The 16,872-nt window shown below is 40.0% G+C and overlaps 2 protein-coding genes across 4 annotated transcripts in view; one reads left to right on the top strand and one right to left on the bottom strand.

Annotated features, from left to right (window-relative positions):
* Positions 1 to 8,025, top strand: part of rab6ba (RAB6B, member RAS oncogene family a) — a 60,728-nt gene extending 52,703 nt beyond the window's left edge. For both annotated transcript variants that reach the window (XM_069679730.1, XM_069679729.1), the window contains exon 8: positions 4,660 to 8,025. In XM_069679730.1, coding sequence (XP_069535831.1) covers positions 4,660 to 4,721 — 62 coding nt within the window. In that variant the 3' untranslated portion in view covers positions 4,722 to 8,025. The remainder of the gene's footprint in view (positions 1 to 4,659) is intronic.
* Positions 8,026 to 13,671: 5,646 nt separating this feature from the next.
* On the bottom strand, positions 13,672 to 16,615 carry LOC138607864 (E3 ubiquitin-protein ligase RNF186). Of its 2 annotated transcripts, none has more exons than XM_069680518.1 (4): positions 16,450 to 16,615; positions 15,572 to 16,061; positions 14,161 to 14,268; positions 13,672 to 14,066 (listed from the first exon to the last, which is right to left on the bottom strand). In XM_069680518.1, exons 2-4 carry the CDS (start codon positions 15,922 to 15,924, stop codon positions 14,021 to 14,023), a joined length of 507 nt encoding a protein of 168 aa, XP_069536619.1. In that variant the 5' UTR covers positions 15,925 to 16,061; positions 16,450 to 16,615; the 3' UTR covers positions 13,672 to 14,020. The 2 variants fall into 2 exon arrangements, with proteins under 2 accessions (XP_069536619.1, XP_069536620.1); XM_069680519.1 differs by having other exon boundaries at positions 15,572 to 15,981.
* Positions 16,616 to 16,872: the final 257 nt, after the last annotated feature.

Below are 16,872 nucleotides of genomic sequence, written 5' to 3'. Positions count from 1 at the left end.
CTTCCCTCTGCTCCCTCATCAACAAGGCCACATTCCCCATCGTGACACAAACTCTCTCCCAGCCACTTTATGTTACATTATTGTAACATCATAGTCACCACATCTCACTCTATGCGTTGCATTAACGCACTTCAATTGGACTTTATTTCTGTACACTGCACCTTGTCTCTGTATTTGTAGGGTAAAATTTAACTCACCTCCTTTGTAACATACTGCACATTTCTGTGCAAAATATACAGCCAGTTTTATACCAAATACATACATGGTACATACTATTTTATGTAATACTGTTAATATTTATATTTTTTACCTTTATTTATTACTTTATTTTATTCTAAATCTGAAACAAAACCAGTTCTTTTACTCATTGCCCAATACTTGTCCTCTAATACTAACTAGTGTCCATGAGAATTGGCATTTGCAACTAAAACTAAGTCCATAGAAGTTTGTCTAATTCAAAACAGTAACTCAGCAGCCTTTAATATCGTCCCTGTTTCTCCTCTGACAGCAGCAGTCCTTCGTATCCTCCTCAGCACACAAAGCGAGCTGCCATCTCTATGGTAACTGTGATGGTGAATTATGAAATTGCCTTTGATTTTAACCATGTGTATGTCGTTACTCCTTCAGTGTGAAGCTGTCTCACAGGCTCTGCAGATTAACTACGCAGCATTTATCAGCTCAAGCATAAACATAACTCATCTGCTGACCTTGGTGTAGTGAGGGAATGCCGACATTTGTCTCCCTCTGATTATCACCCACTCATCATTTACCGCGAGTCGTCCAGCGGTTGCAAACTGCACGGCCTCAATAATAAACCCGGCGACCTAACAGCCCTCTGAACTGTTGAATTCACCCCTCTGCTTTTTATTTCAGCCATATTTCCTGGCTGTAAAGCATCACTCACATTTAGCCAATTACTTTTATCTCACTTCCTGTTTTTTAAGTCGCTCTTAATGAGGATAATGGATGAGGAGGGGGCTGTGTGAGGTGGAGGTGCAGTGATGGATGGCAGGTGATGACAGTTTGTCAGCAGCTCTGTGGCTCTGCTGACATTGTCACTTAATGGAGCAGCTCCTCTCTTGTTATTGCATTGTGAATAGTATTGATTTAGCTGGGAGCAAAGGCAGAAATAGCCTAAGTCTAGGATACAGATATGCATGTTATGAAGCCTGAATGTGCCTGTATTATCACCTCCAATGTATATTAGCAAGTTGCACTGGATACAACCATTCATGGGCTGTATTTGAAGACAGGAAGTCAACATAAGTAACAAAAAAATTAAGAAGGGAACAATAAGATGAAGAAAATGTGACAGCTTTCTTTAAGAGAGAAAGTCTTACTTTGTGAATTATTTGAGCAGTATTCACAGTTTACTCTCTGCCCCCTTTAATTGCCACTTTTAAATTAGGGGCGGCAGTGTCACGCTGATTTATGGTGGGTGTCGGGGCCTGTGGGGCGCTGCCTCCTGCCCTGTTTCTGTAACAATTTCAAAGAGTCACAGGTTATTATCACCACTGCAGGGAGAGACAAGGAAGAGGGTGCCTGACCCAGATCAAGATGGAGGGTCTTCTGTGTTAATAAGAGTGAGTCAGAAAGGAAACTAAATTGCAGGATGTTGGTGAGTCAAAGAAAAATGACACGACATGATTAAAAAAAGGCGGTGATGGTTGGACTAAAAATCATTTGGAAATTTCTCAAGAAAAAATGTTTGTCCACCTGCTGGATGTGCAGACAGACAACTGTTTGCTAACACATTTGCAGTATCAAACTTAGAAGGTGATAATAGTATATTTTGCACTGCACACTTGTTTTAAACAGACAATATTTAGAAGTTGTTTATTGCAGCATTAAGCTTTCCATCTGTTGTTTACCAGACATTCAAACTTTAGCATACTCCTACAATGTAAGGCAAATGTTGATCTTTCAAAATCCATCTACTAGAGACCAGGGTTGTCAAAATGTTTCTATACTTTTATACTTTCCGATACCATGTGTTTTAAAACGATTCAATCTCCATTATTTTGACGCTCGATAGTACCACAAGGTACCGAAGCTTTGAACAACAGATCTACAGTCACATTTTCAACCCAAAGCTGCCGCAAGCAAAAGAGAAATAAAACATTATTGTCTGATTGTTTCACAGCCGCTTTGCTCTAAACGACAAACTAACATGCCTACACCTTTGTACAACCCCGCAGGAAGGTACAGGACCCTCAGTCACACCTGGATAGAGCAACAACACAGCGGACTGTTACCATTCACAGAATGGCAAAAGAAGACGTTTTGTCCCTCTCACGTCTCATAAAGATGCAAAAGTAATGATAATGTCTGTTGCAGACAGAGCAGAGAGACAGCCATGTCACATTGAACCAGCACTGTCAGAAGGTGGGAAATTTAGGAGAAGAAAATTACCACATTTTTTACAAGTAAAAAAAAAAGATAATCCATCAATAGTCCAAAGTCCTAGTATCATATCAAAGTCTGACATGCTGGTATCATGACAACCCTACTAGTGACACTACTGGGAGTAAGTACTCAATGTTCAGGGGATACTGTATACTGTTACTGCACACACACACACACACACACACAGGTATCAGAGGACTAATATATTCAGGACTGAGGCTGCTCATTTGCTTTGGTAATGTTGGCTGCTGAGATAAAGCCTCCAGATCACAGCTGAGAGCCGATCCATACTGAATGCTTCAGTGTGTGTTTGACTTTAAAGAGCATCCTTTGAATGTCACCACGTCCTCATGACATGCAGCCATAAAATATGAACACACACATCGACTCCTGCAGGAGGAGCATTTTAAAGCCGCAGCGGGACTGTTTCCAGACTCGCTTGCATACAATATGTAGGCCACAGTTTCCGTAGTGCCCCTCTTTTTACATGCACCATGTTCACCTGAAAAATTAATAATAAGTAAGAGTGTGCTGCTGGCGTGCCGCCACACACCAGAAGACGTCTATGCAAGCATCATTGTACACTTATAGTCTCTTAAAGCAGAAAACCACAGGCCCTCTTTCTCAATGCTAAATATGAAACACACTCTGGAGGAGAGACTGGGAATAACACCTTATCTGAATTGTGCAAAATCATTCTGTCTTACAGCAACAGCTCATTAGCACTCCATTGTACATCAGCTTTAATTGTAGCACAGCAGAGCCAACAGCTTTAGCCAGCATCCAGTTTCAGTTTATTACCCCGTTAACAATGGAGAAGAGGATTTCCTGCGGAGCTGAAATACTTGTTAGAGGAGGATTTTTAGAATACTTGCTCTGCGCAACCACTCTCCCTGCGTGTCCCAAAACTTCTGTGATTGTTTGATTGCAGATTATATGTGAGGAATATTTTTAACTCAGTGTCTTTAGGAAATTATAACCGTTTTTTGTTGACTCACATACAGCTCTGGAAAACAATAAGAGACTACTGCAAAAATATGCTTTTTACTGGTTCTTCTATTTATAGGTTTGCGTTTGTGTCAAAATTACCTTTTGGTTTATTGTAAACAACATTTCTCCTACATCCAAATAAAATATCCTCATTTAGGTCTTTTATTTGCAGAAAATGACAACTGGTTAACAAAACAAAAAGCTGCAAAAAACAAGTTCATGTTCATGTTTAAACAACAGAATGCTAATGTTTTAACTCAGGAAGAGTTCACAGATCAGTATTTGGTGGAATAACCTGGTTTTTAATCACAGCGTTCATGCATCTTGGCATGCTCTCCACCAGTCTGTCACAGTGCTGTTGGGCAATGTTGGGCCACTCTTTGTTTGATGGCTTGTGACCATCCCTCTTCCTCTTGATCACATTCAGGAGGTTTTAATGGGGTTTAAATCTGGATTGGGCTGACCCTGACATGAAGAGAGAGGTGCTGATTTAAGGAACATTTGAAGTGGTCATTTTTTCCCAAAGCTGTATATATTTTGGATGTTAGAATTGTTCATGTGTAGTGTAGAAATTCAACAGATATAAGGGAAATGGCAACACCTAGTGGTGGTTAAGTGGTACTACTGTCCTCCTCCATTAAATATATCGTACCAAGCTTGAAGGCTCCATGTTTCTCTGTGGATTAGGGATGTTATGTCTTATTGTTAGATATGACATTTTTGCTGCTATAGTTTTTCACAAATTGAACATTTTAATAGTTTATTTTACCACTTAAAAACCTGGCTTCCCCCAACTAATCCCCATTTTACATCTGCCCGATCTTTCTGTTTTATTTAGTTTATTATAGTCTTGTATTTTTTGAAATATAGTATTTTAATAACTTTTTTTATTTTCATTTTACACCTTATATCAACTTATCTTTATTTCAGTACATGTTCTTATATATTTATTTTAAATATTCATACTTATTCTAATTCCAAGAGGTATATTATTGTCTATTTCTTGTATTTCATAACAAAGATTGGAATTACATGTCAGTTTAAACATCTGTATTGCTTTTATACCCCAAATAAAAAGATAAACAAATATCTATAGTTTGGGCTCTTCGCTCAACATAAATGAAAACCTTGTTAGAACCCATTTCTGTTGTCTGCATTTCCGCTTTTATATATTTAAATCAGCTAATTGATCCCATCAGGTGCCTGTAACTGAATAAGATCAATACCAAATGTTTCCAAAGCTTCCTTAATGCTCTCCTCCAGTGATCGACATCAACATCAAACCGCAGGAGCCGCAGACGACTGAAGGCGGCTGTTCCTGTTAATACGTCTTGGAGAATCATCATTTACACCACCTGCTTGTTATGTTGCTTCCTATTGGTTAACCTGCAGTTGACTTTGCACGTTGAGAATCTGGCCTCCTCACCTGACTGACTACTGGTCATCTGTTGGAACTAGCAATATGTGAATTTGCTTCTAAAGTAGTGTAGCCTACTTTGTTAATGAAACTGCCAAAAAGTCCTACAACTTGCAAAAAAAGAAGAAGAAAATGAAGTTTTAAAAAAAAGATTCCCAAGTTGCAAATGTGGATACGATTTTTTTTAATAGAAAAGGAAGTTTCCCCAAGTTTCTTTTTTGTATATTTTTGTATATTCAGGGAAATCTCTCTGGAAAGGTTTTTTTAAAAGATGCAGAAAACTGATCTGAATTTGAGCTGGATGAGACGGTTTTAGACGTTTTTTTATGGATCCCACTCATGTTACAGGCAAACACTGAGGCCCTCCCCCCATTAAGACCCAAATGTAAACTCTCGTCTAACCCCTCACATATGCAGTTTTTAATTTAGACACACATTTCTTAAGGCTTATAACATTTAGATCGCCTTCTGCCAACGTGGGATCCATAACTTTGCGTTCTAGAAGTCGCAGGAAAAAGCGAACAGCAACATCTTGAGTATCTAATGCATGCCTAGTTTTTCAGCATAGGTACTGTCTACCAGTGTACACACATATGTAAATGGTAACGTTACACCAGTGACTTAATGCACTCTGACTAGTCCAAGTCTTTTTGTTTCTGAAAACTGTTGAACTGGATTTGTATACTTGACTTCAGAATATCTTTTTGTCGTGTGTGCGTGTAAATGTGAGCTTTCTGTATAGGCAACATTAGACTGCAGCTGTATAGAGGGCCACCGCCAAGTCGTGTCATTATCGCCACATCACGGCACCACTTAGGTCACCATTTGTTCTGCAGGATGTCGAAGGCTTTGTTCAGACTGCCAGCACAAATCTGTAATTTAGGCAAATGCAGATTGTGTCCAGACTGATTTTAGAAAGTCTGGACAGGAAAAAAACAAATTCATTCAAACAATTCATAATAAAAACCAGCTGAGAAACTACTCAGACATTGCTGCAAAACTAGACGTCTTCAGTGTGTTCAGAACATGGTTTAACCTGAGCAGAAAGCAGGTGAGCTTACAGGTACTAATACAAAACATGGCCACCAGATGGCTTTGAAAGATAGGAACAAATTTGGTTTCTGTAGATCCATCTTGGCCCGGACACTCTGTCAGGTCAGAGCAGATTTCTTGAGAAACTGTTTTGCGTCACTCATAATGAGACACAGTGAATGTCTCCAGAGTGTTGTTAATGAACAGAGCAGGGAGGAAAAGCAAGCTGCATCTTCTCTCAGCAAGCATCAACAATCCTGACTCCCACACACAGGCTGCCACAAATAAATCAATGAATGTATGGCAAACACTAAACGAGTTAACAAACCAGGTACTTTTAGCCTGCCTACCAATACCTGCTAATTTATGCTAACATGTAGAGAAACAAATTTCACTCACTGGAAATTCTGAAGCACAGACTTCTTGGACAGCCTGTTTGTTCAGTTAATCACACTGAAATCTTTATGTCCACTGTTTGCATTAAACATTTTCAACACAGTTGAGATCAGTGACTCACTGATGTGAAACCTTGCAGAAAGCTAACAGCCCCAACCTTTAAATAAATTAGACAGGTGTTATATGAAAATGAATGGCCTTATATTCATGAATGTGGAAGTTTTCTTTAGGCTTTATAATATGTACATTTCTGTTGTAAAGTTGGGTATTTTAAAATCCAGAATTTCCCCCCTAGGGATCAATAAAGGATTATCTTATCTTTATATGGGAATTGACTCAGTCTTGGAGCCAGCCCCTGGTGGCCATTCAAGGTACTGCAGTCGTTGGTACTTCTGCGCAGGCTTCATGCTTCGCTTTCCGCTTTGTCTGGACAAACAAATCCAATCACATGCAAATAACAGACCAGATCTGATTTAAGAAGCAAACCTGGTCATCCTGCAGTCTGAACGAAGCCTTAGACTCCTCTCTCACTACTATTTGACATCTGCTGTTTTATTGTGTGATATCTTGTAGTTGTGATCATGGTAGTCTGCACATTCGCTGTCAGTGAGCAGTGGAGAATCATAACTCTTGCCTTGTTGTCGCAGAGGAACATGAAGCTCTCTGTGTGTTGATCTGTAGACTTTAAGGTTCTGTGATCGAGCAGACCTCTAACATTGTATATCAGTGCTTTGTTTCCTTTCTGACAGAAGACTAATTTGCACATGTAGACCTTTCAGGTTAATATGAAGTTATGAAACGCTTCATTGTAAATGTACAGTCACATAATTGAAAAGCTGTCTGATTGTCATAGAAACTGTCACGTAACGTGTCCCCACTGAGACGAGCTATTCTTTGCTGCTTGTGTTTAAACTGACTACTGACGTTGGCATTATGCAATGTTGTTTCTTTTATATTTTAGAGCCAGGTATCATAACGTACAGGTGGTGTCGGCCGGCGTTGAGAACACTACTTTGATTTGTCTTTGAAGTGAAATCTTACTGCACTTTTTCAGAACATGTTTTAGAGTTAGAACGGTAATGTAAGTCTTAAAAATAATGTCCAGAACATTTGGAGTACTGTTGTCTTAGAGTAGACTCGAATGTTTATGAAGTGTTCACACGTGTCCAAAAAAGGGGAGCACTCTTGTGAAACTAGTGAACCTTTCTAACCCACATAATGAGCCAAATAATAATACTAAGAGTCAGAGCTGGATCCAATATCACAGGAGACCTTAACTGGAACGCACAGTCGTGGGTTTGGGAATGATAAGACAGGTTGTATTTCATTTTATAATCCCTCAAAATGAAAAGTAATAATTTCTCATCCCTCTGTGTTGCTGCCTATTTATTATCTCGAAACAGGAATGTACTGCTCTCCCTACCGACCACTCAGCCTTGTAGGGAGAGCGCTTTTTGAGAAATAACTCCATGGGTTTTATTCTTAAATGAGGACACATGATTAACCAGTTAGACGTTCCTTTGTATTTATTCCCCTTACACCATAAATTCCACCTTTATTTCTGTAAATTTAACCATTTAACATTCCCAGGAAGTGGACCGAGCGATGCAACAAATGTCTGCATGTCGTGGGTCTGCATTTGAGGATTGACGGTGGGATATATGTTCTGTCACAGCTCTGTGCAGCAGACCTGATCAGTCCAGAGCTGGCTCTCCATTCACACTGTACAGAGATCTAGCATGTCTCTCCAAATGATTAATAAAGATGTCTTATTACCAAAGTCAGGCAGAATACTGTCTTTCTTTAACTGTTCAATGACTGTATACATCTGAGGTTTCTGTCTTGATTCTGCCTGTCCACCTGATTGTTTCAAACTACTGGTTCCTTTTACTTTACTTCGCAGATCTGCATGAAAGTGACCAGGTACAAGCGAGCTGCGCTGGGCATTGCACAGCTCTGTTCCCCAGGACATCTTTATGATGAATGCAGGGCATTATCGCTTACTTATTACACAGCGGGGTTAAATACTTGATTCTGATAGAATTCCGAGGTCTGCTTTTTCTCAAACAGTTGCTTTGCACAACAGACCGTTGCTAGGGCTCTAATCACAGAATCTGGAGGACTAACTGTAATCATATCAATCCGCCGAAAGAAGTCCGGTAAATTTGACGTTGGTCTGTTTAGAGCATATATACAGTCATTGGTTTATAGAGGGGAAAAACAGCAAAGAGAAAGCAATAAGGTTAAAACATGCAAGCACTGTAGGCTATGACCATAGACTGTATGTCGTAGGCTATGACAGAGAGATCTACAAAACTGAAGACGGCACATGAAGTATACATTAAACGGAAGGAACACATATGGCGGTGTTTAAAGACAGTGAATAGAAAAGAACATTTTAACAGACTCTGACAGTGACGACGTGACAGTAAACCTCAATCAGGTGCTGCTGTGATTCCTGCGGTCCCTTTCACCTTGTCTTACTTCACCATCAGTGGAAATGTTTCCATTTAATGTGAGTAATATTAGCTAAATTAGCTCATTTTAATGTGAGTAATATTAGCTAGGCTAGCTCATTTTAATGTGAGTAATATTAGCTAGGCTAGCTCATTTTAGTGTGAGTAATATTAGCTAAGTTATGTCATTTTAATGTGAGTAATATTAGCTAAGTTATCTTATTTTAATTTCAATAAAAACAGCTAGCTCAGCTCATTTTAAGAAACCCACAAAGGTAACCGGTGCTATGGACACAACTCTAACTGTGAGTGTAATGAACTATTTTTAAACGGAAAGATAATCATTTTTAAGTTAATGAAACATTTCCAAATCAATATTTTGGGTCAAATGATTAATTTCCCAAGTAAATAGCCGTGTAATAAGCGGGATATTGTTTTGTGAGCAGGTTGTTATAGTGGAATGGAACCCAAGGAGAGAAGGAGCCTGACAGCTACTTGGTATCACGATTTTTAGCCTTAGCATGCTTTTGATCTTATTCAGCGTATCTTGTTCACATGGCTCAGAAGACAGCGTGTTATTCATTTCCCTGTTTTCGATCATCAACATGCAGTTTTATCTTGATTTCTCGCCAGCTCCGTCACTGTGTTCTGTACCAACAAACAATGTTCAGAAACCTGAATCAGTTGTTCCATGACACGGTAACCTGGTTTCTATAAGACTATTCCATGTGTCATATTCATGTTTCTCAACACCAGGTGTATCAAGTGAGTAGATTTCTGAAACCAGGATATGATCATGTAAACCTTGATCATAACCAGAGTACCAGTGCGTGTGGAGACTGACTCTTTAAGTGCATAAAAACTAGTAAGCCAGCTAGCAGGTATGTTTAGTTAGCTAAAAGTAATGGGTATATTGTTTGAACAGAGAACAATATAAACATTTTTCTGACAAAAATAACTTTTGAATGAATTAAAATCACATTATTTTCAACCTGACAGGTTGTGTTGTTGAAGTGCGAGTTGAGCTCATCTGTTGTGGTTCTACATCAGACAAACAGGTGAGGACACACTGAGTAGTTACCATAATGAAGCAATGATTGTGTCAGCGTTAACATGTTCTGGTACATGTTGTGGCGTGCATGGTTTCTAGTTTGACCCAGTTTCTGTCAACGAACACCAACAGAAACTGTCAGTTTCTGTTGGTGGATTTACCTGCTGTATTGGTCAGGACAAAACCAACCTACAAAAAGATTCAGAAAAAGATTTAAACTTAGGGCCTCCTACAGTGGATAATAATCAGGAACTTTAAAGTTATTCTAAGGAACTCGTGGGAAAAGAATTGACTCAGTCTTTGGATTTCAAATTAAAAGCTGAATTCTTTGGCAATAAAACACAACAGAGCCAGCCGAAGCAGCAAGACTAAGCATCTGCCTAGAGGCGTCCCAAGAGTGCTTAAAATGTTTTGGAATTTTATAAATAAATGTTGTCAATGGTTGTCATACAAAACCTGCAGAACTGTGTGAGTGCCTTGTCAGCTGAGTGGCTCACTGTGCTGCAGTAGGCAACATTGCTGATACAGTTCAGGCCTTTGTTGCATGCCATACGCCTGCCTCTCTCCATTTCCAGTCTGTATATCACTTCTAAGCTGTACGTTTTTAAAAGCTCCTGATTATGTTAGCTTACTGGCTAGCTAATACTTCTGGTTTAATCAGGTCTCACAGCCTCTGTTGGCGCTTGTATCAATCAAATGTGTGTTATTGTTTTGTTATTGTCACTGTATTCATGTTCTGTCCACGTCCACTGTTTAGCTCTGGATTTATTATTATGCAAAAACAATTAAGAACCGCAGGCATTTGGGTTAATTCCAAGCACTCAAGGAATGAACTGTTGCTTGATGTAATTGGCAGAACTGTGGAAACTTCTTGCACAATGTTTTTGTTGCAAAAACTCTCCACATGAATTCCTCCCTTAAATATGTTTATATGTTGCACCTGCTCTGATAACTGATTATTAGTCAACCTGCTGAGGAAGTCAGCTCAGCACATTAGTACTGTAAAGTACTATTCAAATCAGGTTTGTCTTTTTAATGCAACACTATGAGTCTTCACCACATTTCAGTGCTAAACTTTTTGCTCTGGTCCATTTATCTGACACCTGTAGTTACTTTGCAAATTATTATTCTATAAGCTAAACACATATTGTCAGTCCTGTACACATTCAGTCAATATTAATAATAGCAATAGCAGATATGGTAGATTGAGCGTGAAAGGTTGTCTGTCTCTGTGTGTCAGCCCTGTGAGGCCAGTGAAGACGTTACAGTGGTTAGGTCTTTATTGTATCTATTATTCATTCAGTCTATTTATCAAACTCGGCGCGGACAAATTTGGAACAATGTTCGAGCGCTGCTTGGACAGAGACGAGCAGAATTTGTAGCTGAGATGACGAGGAGTCGCAGAAGTTACAGACGGAGCATAGCATCGCGCCGGAAAGGGGGCAGAGATTAACGTGTCAACCCAGGTTTTGTGTTCCCATCAATGCCGACCAGAGCCGAGGCGATAATTACCCGGGTCTGCTGCAGAGTCATATGACCCGGGTCTGAAAGCTGATTGTAACCTTTCCCAGTAAGCAAAAAAGCCGGGTGTTAGCAGGTTTTTTGACCAGTGGGAAACGGGTGTCAGCCCCGTGATTGACTGGTGATCAGTCCGTGGTTTAACCCCGCCTCTCGCCCAATGACAGCTGGGATAGGCTCCCGCCCCCCCGCGACACTGAACAGGATAAGCGGTATAGATAATGCTCTCTCTCTCTCTCTCTCTCTCTCTGTCTCCTGTGTGCTCCACAGGTGCTGCCCTCCCCTTGGTGCAGCTGGTGATTAAGCTCACCTGTGCCAACTTTCCAATCAAAGGCACGAGTATAAAGAGAAGATAAGAAGAAGCTGCCAGCTCCAGTGGGCCATTGGGCTGTGTGTGTCAGGAGGAAGAGGATGGTGTTATTATTCTTGGATGCCTTCGTGTTTATTTGTAACTTAGGTTAAAAGTGACTTTGAATATGAAGCTAGATCGGCTTCTCTTTTGTTTGTTTATATGATGGGAAGCTCGTTTTAACTCCTTTAATTTGCTTATTCTTTGTTCCTCCCTTCTTTTCCCTGGGTTTTATTTTATCGTTACTCCCCTCACCCCCGAACCATCTTCAGGGATCATAACAGATATCTATAATTTAGTTTTTTGTGTTGTAATTCGAAGTTATCCATAAGGGCATTTTGACTAGTTACATTCAAAGCAGTATCAGCTTAAGATATGGACAGTACAACTGGTCAGAATTAAATTTGAGATATCAAAATGTTCAACTACTACATATCCAAATATGTCAGACATATTGGACAACAATTGTTTATATCTTTTTTTAGGCCAGTTTGCCTTTATTTGAAGAGAGACAGGAAATATTGGGATAAGAGAGTGGGGAATGACATTCAGCAAAGGCCATTGCGTTGAGGACTATAGCCTGTGTATATGGGGCGCTTGCTCTACCCACTGAGCCAATCCGGCTCTCCATTGCTTACATCTTTCATCATTATTCTTACTAAGAGAAAAGGAATTCATGATATCTGATATATGTTATTAAATATATCTGTAAATCTGTTTAACACGACTCTGACCTGGATAAGTGGAAGAAAATGGATGGATATAAATCTGTTTTGTCCTGTCAAAATACAAAGTTTACATGCAGTTATGTCAGAATTGTTTTGTAGATGTCTTAAATTGACATTTTAGCGAGTCAGGATGACATTTTGACATGTTGAAATATCGTTTCCACAGGGGAAAAATAAATAGCAACTAGTCAGGCCAACTGATGATATGTTTAAAGGCTTAGCATTAAACACGACAGTTACAGGGGCTGTTTTGTAGCATAATAATAGTGTTTTAACATTAAATTCATTTTGTAATCATACATTTTGTCTTTGTTCTTGTAAGCCTTCAAATGCAGGACTTTAATCTTTAACGAGTATTATTTATTGTAGTTTTGCCACTTCTTTAATAATCTGTTTACCTCCTGCACCGTCGCCAACCTGCAGTGGGAGTTGCTTCCTGTTCTGCTCCCCTGTAATCTCAGTGATCGGCACCACCAGCGCCGCACTGCGAGCCAGTAAACACATTGTGAAACTGGTGCTCTGCCACTTTCACAATCCTGTTTGTGTTTTTGTTTGCTCTCTGCAGGGTTTCTGCCGTCCTGCCGTGGTCCAGACTGCAGCTGTGACAGACGGACAGCTCGGATGGTGCCAGCTCGTTTAGAAGCTGGATATGTCTCCTTGTTTGGCAACATGGAGGAGATGATGTCAGTCCCACGATAGTACTCAACCGTGGGAACACAGAAACTATGCTTGAAGGCAAACTGACTCACAGATAGTGTATTTCCCCTGCGTACAGTTGAAGCCGCCTGTTACAGCTAGTTGGCTACAAAACCTGCATGACAACTAACCGACTTCCTCCTCTGTCGCCACACAATGACCTTAATATGACTGAGACGCCAAACATGGTAATACTTCGCAGTGACCCTGATTAAATCTTTTTTCCCAAGAACTGTATATTTTTGAATTTGTGCACATAAGGTGACACAAAAGAATAAAGTAAAGCTCTAGTTTTGTAATATCTTCAAACATGGAAAACTTGCCAGATGCTCACTGAATGGATTTTATAATCCGCTTTCATGGTTCAATGAGTCTTTTGTGGTGTGTTTTTGTTGTGTATCCAGCCCACAAAAAGTAATTTTCACATTATGCTGCTCAGAAATCCTCTTACTTTCAGCCACTTTAATACTTGATGTGTCATAAATGATGTAAAGTAGAAAATGTGTCTTTGCTTTGAGCTCATGATTCTTTCAGATCTTCTGCCGCAGAAACGGCGCGATCGGCATTCATTATTAAATAAAAACACAAACACAGACGTTCTTTCAAAAATAGTTTAATTAAATACTTTGTCAACTAGATATTATAAATAAAGGGGGGAAAAAGTCAACGTTCAGCTGTGGCTAAAAAGGGAACGTCCTCAGGAGACCATCTGTTACGAGGGGGGTCTTTGGGTGTGAGTCTCACTGGGACAGCTGAACCAAATCCCACAGCACCAGCTGGGAGAATTAAGCCCAGAATAAATAATGGGGGAGACGGGGCACCTTTGGCCGAGGACTAAACAATGTCTTGACAGGGACACAAATGGATTCTCCGTGCTAATGGCCTCGACTTTCCCTTAACTGACGAGGCTGAGTCTTCTAGTGGCGTCTACCATCCGCACATAATGTCCTGAGAGGAGCTGTCACATTGTCATTGATCTTTTCAAATCGTCTCCTCAGTTGGAAGTCTGCGCCAGGATTTCATCTCCCTTCAAAAATAAAACACAAACAGAAAAATATAAGTCCACATTTTCACTTCCTTTTTAGAGTAGAATAGCATTTAAGCTCAAAGTCGGGACTTACACATTCCCGCCCGGCACGATCCTCTCCTGGTTCTGCTTCATCAGGCTGAACTTCTTGAAGAACGCAGGCAGTTTAATGAGTTTTGTTCTGGTGGTCCTGGAGGAAACACTGGAAAGTAAAAGTTTCTGCGTCAGACGGGATTTTACTCCTGAAACAACATGAGACGCTGCAGAGCTGAGGTGCTAATGAGAAGCTTTGTGGACACATGCGCTGATTAACACGGATGTGTGAGTGGGGAGGTATGGCTGGCATTTTTTGGACGCAGGTCTTTAAATTCAACACTAGTTTAAGAAGTATTCTGTTCTTATTGTTCTTTGCACTTTAATTCCTTGGCTTTTGGCTCTTCATGAAAGTTACCTTTTTATTCTTTTTCCTTTCCTACTGGTCTGAACGCTTTTTACTGTTTTATTGTCCTGTTATTTTAAATTGGTCTTAGTGTTTATTGTGTTGTTTTTATGGTTTTTACGTTTGATTGTACAGCACTTTGGTCAACACTTTGCTGTTTTTAAATGTGCTTTATAAATAAGTTTGGATTGGATTGGATAAGTAAAGTTGTCCTGGTACCAATACTAGAATCAGAAATGCCGCCCATACCACCTAAAACATGCTAGCTTGAACAGGAGAATATGCCAGCTCATTCACCAGTCTGATACCACACTTTATGAGCCCCCTCAAACTGTTTTAGAGTCTCTTCTTCTTCAAAACAGGAGCCTTTACACAATTTATATATATGTCATGGCTGCCACTAGCAACTTCTTTTCAGAGCAGCAAAGAAGAACTGATTTCAAGTAAACTAACTCGTGACAATAGCACAAATGTTAAGGTTTTAATCTTCTGTAATTCAAAGTTAGATCATTAAAAAGGTAAAAACACAACATAAAGCAGGTTCATGATAAAAATAAGTATATGTATTTCTCCTCTCTTACACTCTTCAGCAGAGGACGTAAGCTGAGGCAGCCAGCTGCGCTGTCGCTAACATTAGTTTATGTTGTTTAAAGTTAGGAATCCTTCAGTGCACTACCAGGCCATATGACAATGATAGCATCAATCACAGCCATACTTTTTTGGAGTATTTTGTATAAGTGTTAAGTAAAAATAATACTAATATTCATATCTTTTTAATTGCACAGGAATACTTTTTATCAGCCAATACTTAAGTCTAGGTATCGGAAATGGTACTGGAAAGGGAAACGTGGTAGCAGAACATCTTTGATGTTTTGGCAGTTAATGCACCTTTCATCATACAGTATATCTATAAATATTGAAGCTGAAAATCAGAGGAAATAACAAGAGGTCAAAGGTCACAAAGTTATATGGAAATTCTCCTAAAAATGCCCCCGAAAATGAAGGAACCAGTTTGAGTTTTTGTTTAAAGGTCTGCAAATGTGTCAGTTTACACTATTAAACCCACCATTCCTCTTGTGATGAAGGTTCTTGTTTCGTCTCAATTCTCTCCTCCGCGTCTTCTTTCACTCCATCTTCCTCCTCTTCCTCCCCGGCCTCCCCCTCCTCCTCCTCTGGTATCTGCTCCCACAGCCTGTTGTTGACCCACAGAGCTTCCTGCAGGCTGAGGCCGCGTCCTACACAGGTGACCCGACGACACAGGGGGCAGGGCACGGTGAGCAGCCCGCTCCTGGTGTGCGACATCGTCTCCAGACACGGCTCGCAGAACGTGTGTCTGCAGTGGAGCACCCGGGGGATCCTGTCCATCCGGGAGTAGGGGGACAAGCAGACGCTGCACTCGCCGTCCTCACACAGAACCATGGTAGGGCTGTAACAAGCTGACTTTAAGGATGGAGGTCTATGTAGATGTCCTGGATCCTGGAAGTCCAAATGAAACCACTTCAATATCAAGAAACTGAGCTTGTTGAAGTAGATGGTTGCTGCAGGTTCCAAGATGTCTGTTTAATAACAAAAAATGTGAATTCTTATATTAGTTATGCAACAGGATAACAATTTAAACCTTTTTCACAGCAGCAATATTAAAAAAACGAGAGATTTGTTATTGAATATTAAGTGAAAAGTCCTTACTTCTCTTACTTTTAATATGCAAAGATGTCTCACACATAAGACTTCAGTTATATTGTTACAGAGGCATAATGGAAGACAGTAAGTTGTATATTTTGAGAATAGTCTCGACTGTGTGCTGACAATAAATAAAGTTTAACAGAACTGGTGTTGAATATCGATAATAGAATCTAGTATCAGATACTAAGTTATTATATTTTAAGGTACAAAAAAAAGTTAAAATATAATAAAAATAAATATTAGTTGAAAGAGCCTACTTACAGTAAAGTTGAAGGCCAGGAAATAAGGGTATTCCCAGAACAAAGTCAGTCTCCTTCAAAGCTGTTGAAGTGTATTTCCCCTTTCGAGTGTACTGCACAGGCACACAACTGTGAATGGAGAGGAGGAGCCGGCTCGTCTGCCGCCTGTTAGGAGTGTCTGGTGTATTTGTGGGGGCGGGACAGAAGCGTCTCTCTCTTCTCACGGCCCAAATCCTCACAACGCAACAGCTGGGGAAGCAGAGCGCTGGAGACGCTCTTTGTTCAGTGTGGGAGGGAGGGCAGGTGGAGAGACGCGTGTGGGAGGTTGCGAGGGGGGTGTATTGACAGTGGTAAAGATGCCACCTAGTTATAATCATATTCTAAACGTATTAAACGCCAACATAACGCAAGATATAAACAAATAAAACTCATTAATGATTTTACA

The sequence above is a fragment of the Semicossyphus pulcher genome, unplaced genomic scaffold (assembly GCF_022749685.1).
Source record: "Semicossyphus pulcher isolate SPU_LCO1_2020_fin unplaced genomic scaffold, fSemPul1.0.p SCAF_4, whole genome shotgun sequence".
In the NCBI taxonomy this organism is placed as follows: domain Eukaryota; kingdom Metazoa; phylum Chordata; class Actinopteri; order Labriformes; family Labridae; genus Semicossyphus; species Semicossyphus pulcher.
This window is presented reverse-complemented; position numbering and strand designations above follow the sequence as displayed.